This window comes from Anomalospiza imberbis, chromosome 3 (genome assembly GCF_031753505.1).
Source record: "Anomalospiza imberbis isolate Cuckoo-Finch-1a 21T00152 chromosome 3, ASM3175350v1, whole genome shotgun sequence".
Lineage (NCBI taxonomy): Eukaryota > Metazoa > Chordata > Aves > Passeriformes > Viduidae > Anomalospiza > Anomalospiza imberbis.
In genome coordinates, this window is record NC_089683.1 from 62,733,273 (window position 1) to 62,752,239 (window position 18,967).

The 18,967-nt window shown below is 37.3% G+C and overlaps 1 protein-coding gene and 1 long non-coding RNA gene across 4 annotated transcripts in view; one reads left to right on the forward strand and one right to left on the reverse strand.

Annotated features, from left to right (window-relative positions):
- VTA1 (vesicle trafficking 1) overlaps positions 1–16,144 on the reverse strand; it is a 38,432-nt gene extending 22,288 nt beyond the window's left edge. For 2 of the 3 annotated variants that reach the window (XM_068184769.1, XM_068184768.1), the window contains exons 1-2: positions 15,970–16,144; positions 2,362–2,456 (exon numbers count right to left, since the gene is read on the reverse strand). In XM_068184769.1, the coding sequence (XP_068040870.1) occupies positions 2,362–2,456; positions 15,970–16,078 (204 nt within the window). In that variant the 5' untranslated portion in view covers positions 16,079–16,144. Of the gene's footprint in view, positions 1–2,361; positions 2,457–13,823; positions 13,849–15,969 lie in introns of those variants that run through there. The other variant, XM_068184770.1, reaches the window with a different exon arrangement.
- A 417-nt stretch (positions 16,145–16,561) lies between these two features.
- On the forward strand, positions 16,562–18,967 carry LOC137469927 (uncharacterized). Its single transcript, XR_010996798.1, has 3 exons — positions 16,562–16,666; positions 17,698–17,807; positions 18,728–18,967. It is a non-coding gene; the product is annotated as an uncharacterized lncRNA (long non-coding RNA).

The following is an 18,967-nucleotide window of genomic DNA, read 5'->3' on the forward strand; positions in this document are numbered from 1 at the left end:
AGTAAAGCAAACAACCCTCTAACAGTTACAACAGGTGGATTTACAGCTTCTGAATAGGCTTACTGTTTGCACATAAGGAAATCTCAGGTTATCCTTAGAGAACAAAAACAGGAACACTGCATGATACTAACCTGCAGCCTTTATTTTGCCAAAAGATTTAAAAACAATCTCTGAATGGCCGTTATTTTTCACTGTGCATGCGAAGAAAATTTTAATCATACAGGCAGCATTTCCATATTTTTTAGATTGCTGCCAACTTTCTAAGACATAGAATGTTGCCAGAAAACTTACTTCATTTTAGTAGTTAAATATAAGCTTTCCAAATAGAATTTTAAATTTAAAGGCTTTAATCAAACTCCTCTATGTAGTTTTCAAAAAGTATTTGCTTTATGAAGCATAATTTTCTTGTGATAGTACCAAAATTCGTGCGTTCAAATGAAACACTCAGACACTGAAGCTAACTCAGGAAAAAAACTGTTTGCATACACACATATTTCTCTAACCTATCTGTATACCTCACACTCAGAAAAGTACTGATTACTATACTTGATCTGATGCTCGATTATTTCAAACACACAACTGACACTGTTACATACACTTCTAAAAGTACTAAAGTTAACCAAACTGTTTACTGTTGAAATTATCCTTCACACAATCTGCGGTTCAATACAGCAGTACTGGTGTTTTAAACGTTGATACAAAATTTCAACCTAAAACTCAAGGCATTTAGGCCTAATCTTAAAAAAAAATTAAACCGCACCCCTCTGTGCCCCCTGGTGGCTACGGGCAGACTCGAAACAGCAGCTCCTAAATTACAGCAGGGGTCCAACTTTTCTATAAACCCTAAATTCCTAGCCCCAAAACTGCTCTGTTAAGACTTGACTAGGAGTGCTCTCTCCATCTTTCAACCACACGGATACACAGAAGAATCTTCAATACCTGTGCATGAGTTGCCACACAGACAATCTTACTGGTAACCAAAAGGTGAAACTATAGCTTTTTGCTGCTTTTTTAGTCTTTTCAATTTTGAAATTGAAGGGGTAACTGAACGGTGCAGACTAACTGCTGCAGTACCACAAGTAACCCAGCAAATCCCAACATTTCTTAGGAAATGAAGAGCAAAATACTTTTGAGTTTTAATCTTGCCTCTCCTGCTATCCCTCTCTTTGAACACGAAACCTAGTCCTATTAAAGATGTCAAAATCCGATGAAATAACACACCAAGAAATCACTGTACACTGAATTTTCCATTGCAAAAATCAGTGATAAAAAAAGCAAGAAGCCCAGGTTATGAAAAAAAAAGACAAATGGTTCATGTTTCATTTTTTTTTCCAAAGAAACACAGAATGGTTTGGATTGGAAAGGACCTTAAGGGTCATCTAGTTCCAACTCCCCTGCTGTGAGCAGGGATGCCATTCACTAGAAGAGGTTGCTCAGGACCTATCCAACCTGGCCTTGAATACTTCTCTGGGCAAGTGATCCATCTTTCACAACTGAAGGCTCTTATACTAGTTCCACACAAACTCTTCAGGCACTGCTAGGCTTTGGATGGAATCTGCAATACTGAACAAAAAAAGAACTGCTGCTTCATTTTTCAACACTGCTTTCTGCTCCCAAATGAGCACTTGGACCTCAGAGTCAACAAACTTCTTCCTTTGAGAATGCTGAAAACTATAGAGTATGAACATAAACAGCTCCTGGAACTTAAACTGACCATCTGTACCACAACTTCACATTTCTTTGTTTGACTCTCTTCTATTTAAGGCTTTTTAATAGTATCTGGTCCATTCAGAAAAGTGTGGCACAGCTATCCTTTACACACAGAGATCAGACTGTGCTCACAACAATTTATAAAATAAAATCTCCAATCTGTAACACAGGATACAATCAGAAGTATCTTTATCTGTTAAAGTATATTTTTAAAACCTCCATAGATACAACAGTTTAGGTTAGAGATTTCAAAAGCATCCAAGGACTAGGCTACTAAGTCCTACAGCAGTGAAAATAACTACAGACTTCAAGGAATCAAAGGCAAATCAATTAAAAAAAAGTCTTCTAGAACACCTGTATTAACTTAATAATAAATTGATTTGTCATGGGAATATGTATAAATAAAGCATTGTAATTTATGCTGTCTACACAAAATCTTATGGCAAAATTTCAATTATGTTTGTTTATGCATAGAGTCATAGAGCTTTATCTCCTTCCAATCCTTCTGCAATTTATTACATACAACTGAAGCTCATGCAGTATGCTTGCATGCAGAATAGCTGCAGAGAAGAGACAGTATTTCCAGAAATTTAAACAAAAATTATATTAATATCATGATTATTTTTGAGGAAAGCAATAAATTCTACTTACAGCTTCCAATTGATCCATAAGTTTGGATAAAAATTTACGGCATTCTGGCGTTTTACTATCAATCTTCATCCCTGTCTGCATTGCATACAAACGACCTTGAAATGATACAAAAACATACAAAAACACTGAAAGTCATTATCTAAGGCAGAACCCCTTAAGCAAACAATGCAATGTCCCCCAACACACCTGAAAGACAAACTCATGATATAACCATATACTGACTAGTACTAGTGAGCAGTGACAGCGAAATGTAAGGTTTGGCCTTGCAGAGATGCTAGGAGATAGTATGGGGATATCTATGTTTTATTTTTCCCCAATGACTATTCCTACTCATTTTATAACTGATGTTTGTATCACTGTTATGCAATATCAAGTGCTTTTATAAACTATCACCACCCTTACTTGCAACTCACCCAAATAGGAACTTCAAATTGATTTGAGACAGTGTATGGATGTAAATGGAACTTCATGTAGCAGGAGCCATTTATCCTTAAAACACCTGAACAAATGGTATTAAGCACCTACTATCTCCATGTATATGCATACATAGCATCAAAACACTCAAGACACAAATCTGATCTTTACATCAGGCAAGACAGACTTTATCAAACTTCCTCTCCAAGTAGAGTTGCCAGTTTTTAGTAAGATCTTGAACATGAATGATTAACATCTTCTGATTAAAATTTATCTTTTTACTACCAAAAAACTGTGAGTTTTAGATTTGCACATGGCAGAACTTTATAGGCTTCATGAAACTGTGGGCAAATGAAAGCAAGCATTATTTGCTACGATTAACACACACCGAGAAGGGAAAACAGCCAGAAACATACAGTAATCAAATGCAGAACAATTCCCACCAAAAAAACTTCCTCTAACTCTCACTTCTGACTCTCAAGGGAGTTCTACAAAACACTTTCAAATGCAGAGTTTAAGAATCAAAAGCTGTAACTCTACCAAATATTGTCATGAGGTAGTTACTATGGAATACCCCATGTCCTTCTTGCCGGACACAGAGTTCTGCAAGCAATCATAACTTGCCTCATAGCTTTAGCATTCGTTCCTCCCAAGCACCTCTTCATACACTAGAGATAATCTTTTCCCTTCAAATTACCTCAGTTAACATGAATATAACACAACTGCTATCACATTGCACTTATCCTCATGCTTGCTGCAGAAGAAAACATTTTATACTCAAAAGCTTGTCTGCCTTTTCCATCTATTAGCAATTTGTCTCATAAGATTCGATCTCTTTCTACAAAACTTATATTCTGCTGGTGAGTGCCATAATTAAACTAATTTTTCTGGATTGTTTAAGTAGTATTTCCTATTTTACATACAACTGAGTGTTCAAACCATACTAAGCATACATTGCTTATTTGGGACTGCAAAGCTCACTTATTTTTGAATGTTAAAGCTGTTGGGTTGCCTAACCATTTAAAGACACTCTCCCTGAAAAATAAAATACTTGTGCTCTCCAGTGCCTCTCTATTTTTACTATTACAATGTACAGAAGGATATAGCATCTTCATATTCAAGTTTTCAGTAAACAACAACCAAGTGGAAGTCCTGAACAAGACTAAAGGAATAAGTAAAAACTTAAGAACAACTACAATACTTGAAGAATTTCTAGGTAGGTTTCATCAAGTGACAACATTACTATTAAGTTAATTACTGATAGGTACTCTTAAGCCCACCTAATTTATCTTCAGGATGCTGACACGTTAATGTTAAACATTACAAAACTAGCACATGTAAGGCTGAAATTAGATTTCAAAGACAGTCAAACACAGAGAGAGACAGAATTGTATCTAAGGCACTAAAACTAATATTAAAAGCAATCATCAATTAAAATACCATCATTACATGACAAAGAGCTAATTCGCAATCTTCAATTAAATTGATTTTTAAGTGCATACTTGATTGTAAGATCCCTTGAACCCACTTTAGGGTATAATTTAACAATATAAAACTTAAGAATTAACATAAGGTTGCTAAACCTATGAGCCATCTAGATCAGTTATTTCTTTTTGATGGATGCCAAGATCAGATATTTAATTTTTTTATTTAATTTTAGACTGATATGCATTAGGGTGACAAATTCAAAATACATTTGTTCATTACAGGACATAGATTTACTTTACTTGCTGAAGTATGCATCTTCAGATCTCGTCCATAACTCATTTACATAAAAAGAACTAGGTTTCCATACAAATGGATCTTGAAAATGTCTTTAGCTTTTATCAGTTTAAAAAATAAAAGATCTTCTATGTTGTTACTGCTACTCTTGTCTTATCTGTATGTGGGTTTTTCCACTCTCATTGCAGATACATCCATTTAAATCGTGAAAGCCAGATAATTTTTCCTTCACTAATATCCAAAGGGGTGTATTCACAGGACTGAGACATCTGTACGCTTTGTATAAAGCCCTGAAAAAACAGTCCTCTCCCCTCTTAGGATTTCTGTGGCTGAAAGACTTTAAGACTCCGTCACGCACTCCAATGACCAAATGCAGAACAACTCCTGAATATACAAAAATCACATGTCAGAGAACAGTTACAGAAAAAATAAAAATGTTTTTCTTGTCCATATATAACTTTACACTGTGGGTGACACCAAGAAATCTTCCACACCAACACCTTCCTCCTACCAAAAGATTCTACGACTAAGATACCCAAAGCTCCTAGGTTGTTAAAAATCAAAGTACTATTATCCAAAGCACAGACTGTCAAGAAAGAGTGAAGGTGCTCTTGCAGCAGCAGCTCTAAGATACCAGGAACAGAGACAACCTAGAGACAGACTGTTAATGTCACCTGAGATAAAATTAAATGTGTTCCACCTGTCACAGCAATTACATTTCCGTACCACACAACTGACCACAGTAGACAGTTACCACATGCAGCCACCAAGTCCCACTTTGTATTACTGCCTACAGAAATTGTTAAGATTTCCTGAAAGATCTTATTAACTAGCAAAAGGTCAAAGCACACTTAAGTTACCCAAACAAGAGAGTCTACTGTGATCTTTAAAAGCTTTTGAAGTCTGCAATTTTTGCATGCTCACTTCTTCACATACATTTACATGTCTGAAAGAAGGACTAACCTGTCCAGAGACGCCTCTGATGAGGCTGTTGTTCCTATAAATGCAAAAGCTACTACTTTTTTGTCAAGTAAGTGGTGATCAAGAAAGAGCACAATGTCTGTGAAAGCACCTGTTGTCAGAGCATCACTACCTAGTAGCATTCAGAGCCAAAAAATAGTCTCGGCTCAGATACTATTGATAAAACACTGATCAAATTTGATTGCAATGAAAGATGAGGCAACCTTCAGGTCAGGAAATGCAAAACAGACACCACCAGTCAAAATCTCCACAAACATCAGTTTCAGTTGATGAACTGAAGAAACAGAAGAAAAGTACACTCTACCAGTTTGAATCTCATCGGTGACAGACAGAATGTTAAGTATGTTTAGGTACACTTACTGCTTTACTCAGAGCTGCTCTAGTCAGAAATAGGGGTTTGGGATTGAAAACCTCTATCATTAAACTTACCAAGCAAACAGAAGGTGGAATAGTTGAAAAACTGAAAGAACTAGAGATTTCTAGGGAAAGAAACAAAACAGGAAGAGGAGGAAACAAATTGGTATTTATCTTGAAAGAGAATACTGAAATAAATATAACCTTTCAACGTTTTAAAATTTTGCTTTTGAAATTAGCTGTATGAAGAGCAATATGGGAGTGAATCTGAAAGCAGTAAGCAATCTTTTGCCTTACTGCCGACAACAGGAAAAAGCATCTACTAGTTATACTTCTTCCATTTTTGAGTATTACTATATCATATTCAGAAGGAAAAAAAATTAATTTATTTCCAAATGCAAATTCTTCCACATCTGTGTCTTCTGTTATCCTCTCTGCTGTAATTTTGAAATGTCCCAAGTATTCTACAAGAAAGCTATCTGTAAGATTATTTTGATACTACCACCTTTGCCAGTTAAGGTGCTCTCTTGCATATCTTTTGTGTGTGTTTGATCACACAAGTATTACTTATTGTAAAGATACATGGTTGTAACTGAAAAATATGTTTTCACCTAGTGAAGGAAATCTATTAATGTCCCTTTCCTGCCTAACTGCAGGAAATGGACAAACGCACCTCATTACTAAATTTTCAGCAGCAAGAGCAAAACATTCCTTTCCTTTTTTAATATCATCAGACAAATTTTAAACTAGCAATTAATGGTCAAAGAACTGTCACAGAATTTCACTGAATTTTTCTAGGTTGGAAGAGACCTTTAAGATCATCGAGTCCAACCCATGTTCTAACACCTCAACTAGATCATGGCACCAAGCGCCACATCCAGTCTTTTTTTAAACACATCCAGGGATGGTGACTCCACCACCTCCCTGGGCAGATGATTCCAGTATTTTACCAATTCCAGTATTTGACCAGTCCTGTCCTCCATGTTTATGTTGACAAGTAATCTCAGTAGCAAATAACTCATGAGTGAGAGGTCAAAAGTTTACCGCCTCCAGGATCTCCACTAAGAAAGTCAACAGTGTTGAGTTCAGTTACCCCCTTCCCCCACATCTAAAGGAAAACAAATTATTTACTTTCCATGAAATACAGCTGTTCTGGTTTTGGCAATATTGCAAAAGCAATGGACAGCATTATTACTATGCCTGCTAAGTCACAAAACTTTTGCTTTAATGGAAGTGGTTCAATTTCTAGTAAGTGTAAAGTGATCTCCTGAACAATATAGACACTACAAAAGAAATCCTCATAATGTTCTGTATTACAAATGCATTGCTTTACCTTATAGAATATCACAATTGAAAGGCCATTTTACATCAAAATCACTTTAGTTTTCTCTTCACAACTTCTCTATACATTGAACAAAATTTTTAAAGTGCATGTCCCTAATGACCAGTGACATGCTGTTAAAACTAAAGAACTTGACTTACAGGAGGCATTTGTTTAGGAACTTCTAAGAAAATCCTCTGTGAACAGCCAAGCTTCTGAAAATGTTGATGTAAAAGAAAACTAAACCCATACAATGTAGCTGCAAAAATTTTCAAGTTTTAAAGCCTAAATGTATATGAAGAATGTAAACAATCTTGGGATTAAGTGACCTGTATTTCTTATCTCTCTTCACAATTTATGATTAAGATCTGGAATATCTGGGAACAAACAGATGAATGAAGTTATTCCTCCTTTTTGTTTTATGCACTCAGTTTTATAATAGATACAACTGGTTTTTGCCCCTCTCTATTCAAACTAAGTAGCAAAAAATACTTTTATGTGGCAAACAAAGTAGTACTGTATGTGCAGAAATTAAAATACTAAGGAGGTAAAGGAGGCTACAAAGAGCTAATGTTTAAATATTAAATAACATCAGAAATAGAGCTAAAGTCACTTGTAATTTCACACACAAAGACACAACTGTTTTGCCAATTATTAACTAAGAGAGTTTGCTCAGAGTTTGTAGACAGGACATTTATCTTCAAATTCATAAAGACTTGGCAAGTAATTCTCACAAAAATGTTTTGCCAAGACAACTACAAAATATACATCTTGATTTGCTGCCCTTAATCTTTGTTCAGTAACTACTAAGTGTGGGTGTGCTGGCTGGAATTATACAGTGAGCTTTACAGAAACTTCTCTGCCTTTATTTATGTCACGTAATACCATGTTATTTTTCCTTTGCTAATACACAGCATAATTTCAGAGCAAGTATTTTGTCTCTAGTATGTGCCAGACATTCATTCCTCATACACAGTAAGTTACTCCAGATTTATGTTTGGATAACAACTGAAACTCCCCTCACTCCCATTTTAAACTAACTTTGTGCCAAGTAAAAAATACTGGAGAACAAAAGTTCCAGCCAGCAAGCATGCACAATAGGTTGATTCTCTATCTTCTAAATTCTGTCCTACTACCCATCTTTCTTTTTCCTGGTCTAACAGAATCAAAAGATTATACTTCTTTTTTCCTGCGTGTATTTAATTCTCTAGCACAGAAAATAAATTATTAGCAACTGAAATATTTTTTGACATTTGATAGTAACAAACTGACATAAAATAGTAACAAATAACACTGCAATAAATTTTAGCAATATTTTAATTCTGATTAGGGGATGAAAACTTTACCAGGCCATAATTTATTACTCGTTCATATTCTACATCCTTTTGTCAAACCACTGACAGAAAAGCATTTGTTAAATGCTTGGTACAGGAAGTCAACAGCTGGAATACAAATGTGGGACGCAAAGGCCACAAAGACATTAAATTGGATTCTACTCAAATCCAAAACTACTGGAAACATTTTTATATAAAAATGAATTATTCTTGCTCTCATGAACATTAATGTGTCATATTTCAATAATGTAATTTCTGCATGCAGGTCATAAATATATTTCTATATGGCTAAGCCCAGGCTGTCTGAATTCAAAGGCTTTTAAAAATAGATTAACATACTGAAAATCTTGGAAGGCCTTACACTATCTCTTCATTACATGAGGCTGAAGGAAACTTGCAAAAGACAAGACATTAGGCTGACAGCATCAACTGAAAATCTAAAATATTCCAGAGAAACAAAATTCCTCCCAAATACTTATTTTCAAGTAAAATTAACTTAGGAAAATCTGTAAGAAAAAAAATATAATGCAAAAGTAGGGGAAATGAAGACTACAAAAAATATAATTAAGAAACTCAACAGAAGATAGACCCTCTTGTCCTCCCAGATTCTTTTATAGTATTTTAAATCTTACTGAAGAAAATGAGTGGGTAACAGTATAGTATGTTACATGCTAGACAAATTTTATTAAGTCAAAACTACTTCAACTGCCTCTTAAAACTCCTGAAAGTTTGAGAAAGTCCCCTTACAATTCACTAATAATAATAATAGCAACTTATAGACATGCTAAATAGGTGAAACAAAATTTCCAATGACAAACATGACCGGTAACTATTAAGGTTAGGTCACAAAACAAGTAACATAGTAATACCTACTATGAATCTCAGGAAATTATTGTATTCTACACTACCACACTTCAGTCTGTTTTAAGGACTTATTTTGGTCTTGTAAAATTTGAGTAAGAGTACATGTACAATTCATAAGCTTCTAAGCTTTTCTATAATATTTAAACTACTTGTATTTCTAAAAGCTGGTCTCTACAGTTAAATAAAGAAAATAAAGTATTTCCAATTAAAACAGAAAAACTACATTAAACATAGGATTTATAGCAATTGAGATCTCTAGAATGTGAAAAAAGAAGAAGGCAGCTACTCTGGATTAGTTGTGGTCAAGTCATGAGGATAAAACAGCTTTTAGTGATTAGAGCACAAATCTGAAACACCCTCTTGTTTAGTTTAAACTGGAAGAAGCCTATTTCATGTCTTTAAACTACTCTGTGAGGTGAACCAAAGCACCTAGGGGACCATGAGATAAGCTTCCAAAGTGTACTCCTGTCCTTACTGGCTACCAATATCCACAGCTGAATTAGGAGAAGTGTTGCCAGCAGGTTGAGACAAGTGATCTTTCGGTTCTACTCAGCACAGGTATGGCACACCTGCAGCCCTGGGTTCCCAGTACAAGACACAGGAAGGACCACAAGGCTGATGAAAAGCTAGGGACATGTCAGACACAGAGAGCTCAGACTGTTTTAGTCTCGAAAAGCAAAGGATCAGAGGGTTTTATCACTGTGTGTAAATACCTGACTGAGAGGAGGGTGACAGTGAAGACAAAGCCAGACCCTTCTCAGTGGTGTCCAGTGACAGGACGAGAGGCAATGGACTCAAAATGAAATACAAGAAATCCCATTTAAACAGAAGAAAAATCTTCTACTGTCTGCGTAATCACACACTGGAACAGGTTGCTCCCAGCTGTCGTGGAGTCGCCATCCCTGGGGATGTTCAGAAATTGCCTGCACACAGTCCTGACCAGCGTGCCCTAGTGATTATGTTCTGAGCAGGACGCCGCGCGAGATGATGTACAAAGCCCTCCAACCTCAGCAGTTTTGTGATTCTACAAATCAGAATGTTGATACTGATGCATCCTTTCTTCTAAGGCAGCAGCAAACCTCAGGCAGGAAAAGACAGTTGTTAATTCTACTTCCAGAGGTTCAAGTTGAGTAAATATATCACATAAAATGGTGAATTGTATGTTGGAAAAAAATGCACCTTAGTATATTTACACTATACAAGTGAAATTTAGGAGTTTAACACATATACATGTAACTCAGAAAAGGTTTCAGTCTCTGAAGTATGCTTGTTTATATGTTCTCATTCCTATCTCTGTTAGAACAGATTATTTTAAAATATTACCTATGTAATCAAAGCAAAGCCCAAAATAGTATACAACAGTTAATATCATCTTAATTTTTGCCACTACCCACAGTCTGCTTCAAGGACTGTGGGGTTTATTCAATTATCTTTGTTATTTCTACCACTTTTTTAGTTTTTCTGTCTCCACAGACAAAGCGGTTTTAAGAGCACAGTCTTCCCCAGTTACAAATCTTTGAAATAATCACAGCAAACAAACAGGCTGAAAACAGAAAAATAAAAAAGAAAGCAAAGGGAAAAGTATAAATTGTGAAAAATTTTTAGCTTATACTCATAGCAGAATCAAAACGATTTCACAGTATACTATGAAATTGGTATTTACTTAAATATCTGACTTAAACATATTAACTTACCCTGAATAAAGAACAGATTAAATCTATTCTTCTGTATGCAAGCTCTAATAAAAGCCTTTAAAACATTTGTTGTATTAGTAGCCCACAAAATAGTTTTCTGCCAATAGCAATATGAGACTATGGAAAGCTTACTTTTACAAATGGACTATATAAAACTAGTACAAAAGATAAATATTTAAACTAGAAAGCTCAGGATCATATTAGATATGGAATTCTACAAGCCCATTTTTTTAGGCATTTCAATTCCACAATGTCCCAGTATAAATGAGGTCACTAAGTATGTGCTGAATCTCTCCAAATACCAATTACTTTTAATTTTATTAATACTTTTTAATTACGTGCATCTTCTAAATTAATCATTCAGAATGTACCAAGATACAATAAAAAATTGAATAATTTAAAAGCTCAATTAAAATACTTGACCATTTTTAGCCATTCCTATTAAGAAGGACTAATTGGATAGGTAAAGGATAAGAATTGGTAAAAAACAATGGTATTTCAGTTGTAAAATTGCACAGTAACAATATTTCTTGAATTCTTAGTCTGGCCATGAACTTCACAATCCTTTTTTTCATAATAATAATACTAAAATCTCTTATAATTTGTATGCAGAGAGAAGCTTGTTTCACAGGTGTCTTGACTACACTTAAAAGTGACAAGCCAGTAACATTTAACAGATGGATATTTCTGTTAAAAGATGAATGATTTTTGGTTCAAGAGGTTGTCAGCTAGTTGTGGAATAAAAGTTGTCTCTTGCTTTTCTCTCTCGTTTGAGCTCACAAAACCACAAATGTTAATACAAGAGCATGGAAGCATTTCTCTGATGCTTTTCCATCTCAAGAATTAAAAACTGAGTATTTTTTTCATGCCTCTTTTATACAGATCATACCTACTGTTCTTACATTAATGTTTTCTGATGTTTAGTAGACTGTAAAGCAAAAATCACCACACTTTGCTTTTTGAAAGTTACTAGAAACATAATTTCTCCCATTAATTCACTGACTATCCAAACACTGTTCATGAAACATCAGACCTTTTCTGGTAACTCACTGGCATTCTCTCAATACTTTTGAATTAGAACATCGATGTTCAGTAAGTACAGAATACCACTTATCTTTGCAAAGAGATTAACAATGCAACTAGAAGGCTGAAACAACAGTCATTAAGGAAAATCTTGCTTTTTAACTCTAAACTTGAAGTGTTTGGAAGATACAGTTACCTCTCAAACCTTGGAATTTGTAAAAAAAAAACAAAACAAACAAACAAACAAAAAAAAAAAAACTAACTCATCAGTGCAACTTCTTATGCCAAAGTTGGAGACACGATTTCTTCAGTTATTACAGGCCAGAATTTTTTTTATCAGAGCCTGCCTCCTTGTGTCTGCAAAATTACATCTCAAAGTAGTCAAACAGTTAGATTCCAGTAAGTTTTTAACATAAGTTATTTTATTGACTACCAATTACATATTTGCCCTTTGCTAGGCAATCAATGTAGCATACTTTTCAGGTATTCCATTATACCTGCTGAATAAGCTGACCTTTACTGAACCTGAAATAGCTACATACTTAATGACAATGATTAACAAATAATACAAAAGTGAAAAAAAGTATCATATGGGGAGGAAACCATTTTAAAATAAAGTGGTAGATTACCAGAGTGCCAGACACTTACATTAACCCTTAAGTGTCTAATCTCTTTAAAAGCAGAATTGTTTTGTGAGATCATTTCCTACTAAAAATTTAAAAAAAATAAACCTGGTTTCTTTATTTCTCTACAGTCTGTGTTTTGCATAGAAGAAATGTTACAACCATGTGAATTTATGGTGCATACTGTCAGGAAAAAAAAAATATTTTAATTACTTCAGTCAATTACATCCATCTTCTAACAATAGATAGGGCTAAAATGTAACGGCATACACACAACATAAAAGCTACTGATCATATTCTGCTTTGAATCTGAATACCTAAAAAAGAGGTTAAGAATGAAGAATAAAGGATTACACAGGATTACCAGCAATAAACCAGTTTTTAAGTTTTTGCAATGTGGAAGTACCACAACAAAAAGTGTTGTGTTAGAGTGTACAAGAACACGAATGTTCAGCATTTTACTTGTCATGTGGAAAATTATGTGGCAGTTAAAAAAGACAAATAATCCCTGCTGTAGCTATTTATATTGTGTAAAACAGATTAATGTTAATTAAATTACAGTTCCTGTAAATCAACATATGCCAGCAATACCAAAAAGCAGGAGTCCTGCCTTTGCCCCAGCCACTGTGTCTTGTTCCTTTTCTTTGTCTGTGTGGGAACACAGCTGTTTAAGCAGCAGTGAATTGGCCTGACTGAAAAATAGATTATTATTGTCTTTCATTATACAATTACATCAACATTTGCTTCTAAAGCAGTCTAGGGTTGGGCATGAGAGACCAGAGAAGGACTACAGCATTTTCTTTAGGTGGCATCACTAATTTACGCTAGCTTAATGCTCAAAATGCACTACAACACAAGAGGAAAAAAAAAAGGCAAATAAATCATGTAACTGTCACATAAATTCCCAGCTTTAAGAGTAAACCTACAGCACCTATGTTGAGAGACAAAAACATTAACAAGAGCAGTAAGTAGTTTCTCTGAAAATTTTATTGCTAAGCTATAGAAAGCAATATTTTATGCTGCAAACACATCTTGCTAGAGTTCACTTGCTTAATTTGTGTCACAGCTCTTATTATTAGACATATAAAAATGCAATTTAACAAAAATTAAAATAAATCAAAACCTAGCATACATATGCCCATACTGCAAACTACTGCGCCATGGCAACATTAATAACATTGTGACTGAAGCTTTTTTTCTGGGTATGAACCACTTATGGCAACATTCCAAAGCTATAAACACATCATTGTTCAGACTGATGGTTACATCCACTAGCTAACCAACGATCCCTCTCACAGAGTGGCTGTGTAAGCAGCTTTGTGATGGAACACAGCCTTTCAACAACACAGGGTGCAGAAAGGAATCCTGAAATCTTTCTGTATCCCCTGCTCTACACTTCTAAAAATCTTTTTAGTAAAGCTTTTATTATTCATAGCATACTAGGAGTAGATACAGTACATTTTTTTTGACAGTAGCAATATTAATAATTAATACTTTGGGATTCTATGTAATTATGCCAAACTCATGATGTTAAAAATTAATGTTTCATAAACCTTATTTTTGCTTTAAAGCCAGAACTAAATGAAGAAAAAAACAACTACGGAGCATAAGTACTGCATTTTTGTCAATCCAGACAAACTCATCCAACATGGGAGGAAATAAGTGTCATCAGTGGAACACTGCTGAAAACAAATTCTTCTCCTTTGTGTATTTAAAAAAAACAAAGGATCTGAGCAAGACCTAACTTGAAAAAGAGGTGTCAGTGCTTTTTACTTTACGTAATACTGTAATGAAATAGATACGTCTAGAATACAGTCTTTGCTATATTCAGTAATGAACCAGATGTGCTGAAGTAGTCATATGAAAAAATAAAGTGTTCAGACTACTTAGGACAGACAAGGCAAATTTACAGAAAATGGTAATTATCCAGCATAGGCTTTTTTTCCTCTACACTAAGACCTAAGTTTCAGAATGCAAAAGAAAAAGAAAAGTAGAGATCGTACACTAAAACATTTCTGGTTTAGAACAGACTTGTACTTTATCACCTACACTAATGCATGTCTTTTTCTTGTCTAGCCAGACAGTGTGTTACAGCTAACAGAGAATTCCAAAGAAATAAAGAAAAACAAACAAAATAAACCCCAGTGCAACTTGACCTAGCTGGTGCTTCCTGCCACACACAGTGTCACCTGTCTTGTGTTCTTCCAGTAAATAAAGAGCGGGTACTACTGAGAACATCCAGTGTTCTAATATGTGGCTGCCTCACCTTCCTGGTTGCACTTTTCCACATTAGAACACTATTGCTGTGTAACACAGAAAAGGTAAAATTATTCTTCTGTCACTCAGCAGTTTTTTTCAGAGCTATCTGAAACCTAAATTTCACTAATTCATTCTTCTAAATTAAGATCACCTTACGAGGAAAAACTACTAGTTCTACAGCTATATTTTATTTCATTCTTCTTGAAGACAAGCCAAGTAAACCCCTCGAATGACCTCGTATCTCAATAAAAATACCGATGCTGTGATGACCAATCTTCCTTCCCCTTAAGGGTGGGTTATCAACAACATAAACATACGTTTCTGGTGATCTGCTAGTCCTAGACCCCTTAACAAGTGTGGCTTAACTATAACAGGAATTTAAGACTAGCAGCAAGCTTGTATTTCTTAATTCACTATGCAAAGTCTATTAAAAAGGCTCACAGTCCATGCTGACAACCATTAGCTTAGAAACCACATCAGCTTGAAAAATCTACACATTAATTTGCAAGTTTTACAGTGAGGTTTTGCTGTGTTCATTTCAGCGAAAGAAGCAGAAAAAAAGCAAACCACTCCCTTTGAGAACTCCGAGAAGTGACAAAGCCTCACAGACAAGAAAATGAAAGCTTCTATCAGCACTCAAGATTCTCAAACTCAAAATACTTGTTCAGGGTTACACATGACCGAAGGGAGGTCTTTTCAGGAGAACAAAAACTCTGAGAAACTTCTTGAATGTTATTTTTTGCCGTACTGATTAGGACCGTCCCATCAGGACCGCTTTACAAGCAGGCGGCCGCAACGCGCGCTCGGACCGCCCACAGGCTGCAGCTCCGCAGGCACGGAGCGGAGGAAGGCGCGGGTGGGGCCGCAGCGGCAGCCGAAGCGCGCCGCGACCACCCCGCACCGCCCAGAGGTGGGGCCTTCCCCCGCCCCCGCGCATCCCCCGGGCAGCCCGGGCGGGCAGGGGAGGAGCGCGCCGCTCGGTGCAGCGGCGGCCGGGCCGCGGCCGCCTCCTCACTCACAGTAGTACGCCACCACGGGCTCGCGCTTGTCCAGCTCCTGCGCGGTCCGCAGATGGTGCTGGATGCTCTTGAGCTGCGGCGGCAGCGGGGGCAGCGCCGGGGCCGCCATGGCGCGGGCGGCGGCGGCGGGCGGCGGCGCGCGGGTCTCGCTCCCGGGGCTGGCGCGCGCCGCTTCCGCTTCCGGCTCGGGCGCCGTGGGCGGACGGGCGGCAGGGCGCGGGGAGCGCCCCCTGCTGGCCAGGAGGCGGCGGGCGGGGCTGTCCGTCCGTCCATCTGTCGGTCTGTCTCTCTATGGAGACCTACAGCCTCAAACGCCACCTTCGTGTGCCCTTAGCGCTTGAAACGCGTCCTGCAGCAGCCGTGAGGAAGGGCTGGAGACTTCGGGGCGGTCGGAGCGCTGGCGCAGCGGTGGAACGGCAGCCTGGCCCCGGCTGCCCAGGGCTGAGCAGTGACGGCCTCCCCGTCCCTTCTGCCTCCCTTCCTTTGGCAGGACAACCCAGAGAGCTGTGCCGACCTGGCCTGTGCAGGTGCACCTGCAAGTAAAATCCCTTCTCAGACTGAAACAACTTCTTCTTGGGCTGCACCGAGGCTTGCTAAGGTCCGTGAGGCCCTTGGGGGCTGAGCTGTACCTTTACTTCTGGGCCTCTGCCCTTCATCCCCAAAAACTCTTGTCTGCAAAAATCGGATTAGTTACGTGGTATGCAGCAAGCCAATAAATACACACTCGAGAGAGATACCGATTGTTCATTTCAGAGTTGTGTCAGCCTGGGTGTTTGGAGGCATTCCATAAATCAAGCACCCCAACTATCAGCACTTTACTATTTATGCATTTTAGCAAACAAAGGCTGCTTTGTTTTTTAATAAGAGAACAATAGTTCTCTTATTAATTAGTTTTCTGTATTCTGTTAGTTAATTATTCTCTTGCTTCTTCTGCTAATTAATGAGCATGTTAGGCTTTCTCATTTGAGTCACTGGGTTTCTTGGGTCACTGGTCCACGAGTTGGTGGTCACGATTTTCCTCTGCCAGAAATACCTTTTACCAGTCAGAGCTGATTGCAGCACAGTAGCTGAGTGGCCTTATTAGTTTCTTCCTTATTTTGTGAGTTCTGCCAAATGGCCCTGTGGCCTGTAAATTCTGCATTCCTTGTGTCCATTACCAGTGGACATTCTTCTTCCCAAGCTTTGTTAACCTCCCCCAGGGTCTGAGATGGATGAAGGAAGTCAAGCTCTAAACCTGGCAAACAATGTAAACCTGGTAAACAAGGCAATTCTACTACCAAGTAATTTGTTTTTCTAACACTTGGACATCAGTTAGAGCTTGCTTGTTAGCTGCTGTCTGTTTTCACAGATTAAATCTCCCTTGATTAAGCTTGAAAGTATTCAAAGGTTAAACATCAAAGAAAATCCTTTCTTAAGAAAATGTAACATATTCCGCATTTTGCAATACTACCATGGCCTGGCTAATAGGACTGGGCTGCTTCCTGGCAGCTATCAGAAAGTCTGTCAGCCCTGGAACATGCATCTCATAGGATCACCACTTCCCAGATAACTTTTTCTCAGAGGAACCGCCAGGGATTTCTGGTTTTGCAGAGAGGGGATAAGAACAGCACAAGAAATGTGAACTGTTGAAGCAAAATGGTTTCAAATGGATCTCACAATATAAATTATTTTAGTGTCTATTACATCATTCTGATGACATAGTTAAAACTATTTTTACATTTCTTTTAGGTAGCCCTTTTGCCAAACCTCTTCTTGATCTCAAAGTGTCTGTTTGCAAAGGAAGATAATGGCAATGCTCCAGGGCATAAAGAAGGGTGCATGTTGGAGGGAGGCACAGTGTAGGAGACGTGGCTGCATTGTCTCATTGCTGACCTGGGAGTGTGCCAGAAAGGGAACAGAAGGGAAATGATGTCTGAACAGAAGAGGGGAATCAATGAAAGGAATAGAACAAGGAGTGGTTACAGGACTAGGATGCTGTGGTGCTATACTAGAAGCTGGCTGGCCCAGAGCAGCTATACCTTTGATGTAAATGCAATCACGTCACAATTACAGCTCTTTGTTAAGTGAGAACAAAAATGGTCATGATGACTGACTAGAGACAAAACTGATTGCAAACACATGAGCTGGGGATTGCTTTGCGTGCTGTGAAAATTAGGTGGCTAGAGTATGGTGGAAAATGATGAAAAAGTCAAAGAATCACTTACAGTGTGAACCTGATGTAAGCAACAAAAATGCTTCCTCGGTGTTCTGGGAGACAGGACTTCATGTTCGCTGTGTAAAGAAATAGAATTGAATCAAAGAATCCCCAACTGTATTATAAATTCCTTTCTTAATGGCAAAAAAAGAAAAAAAAAGCCTTAATGATTGTCTCAAATACTTGCTAAGCCTTTGAGCAAAAATCAGCTCAACACTGAGAAATGCATGAAGGCATATCAATCTCAGAGGGAGTAAGAGTGGAAGGAAGCTGATAGAAAACAATGTAAATGACGAAAGTGGTGGGAGTTTGGAAGACTAAGCAAAAGGAAAGTTTATAGACACTTGAGAATATAATGAGCGCCGGGAAAACAAATGGCAAATATAGGAAAGAGAAGTGTTGGCATCCATGGGGAAATTATTTCTTTACATGGACATAATATCTCCATCAACGTTCAGAAACTAATGGCTGAATCAGGCATAGAAAAACATTTGCACTAAAAGGCAATAATGCACTTTTTAAAAAAATTAAAGACTGAGGATTTTGACAATTTTAATTCCACAGGAAATGCAGAAAAAAAAAATCAGTGTATCTGATTTGGAAGAAGGAAAATTTTTAATATGTTCCAGAATTTGACCACAAAGAGAAAGGCCATGGTGGTGAGTAAGCCAGGTCCTAAAGCACTCCAGGGATCCTCAGACAGTCCCATGCCAGTACTTGTTCTTCAAGCTCTTGATGGTAACAAGGACTTAAAGAACTCCTGAGGGTTTGTGGGTTTTGTCACTCTTGTGACCCTTCTGAAGT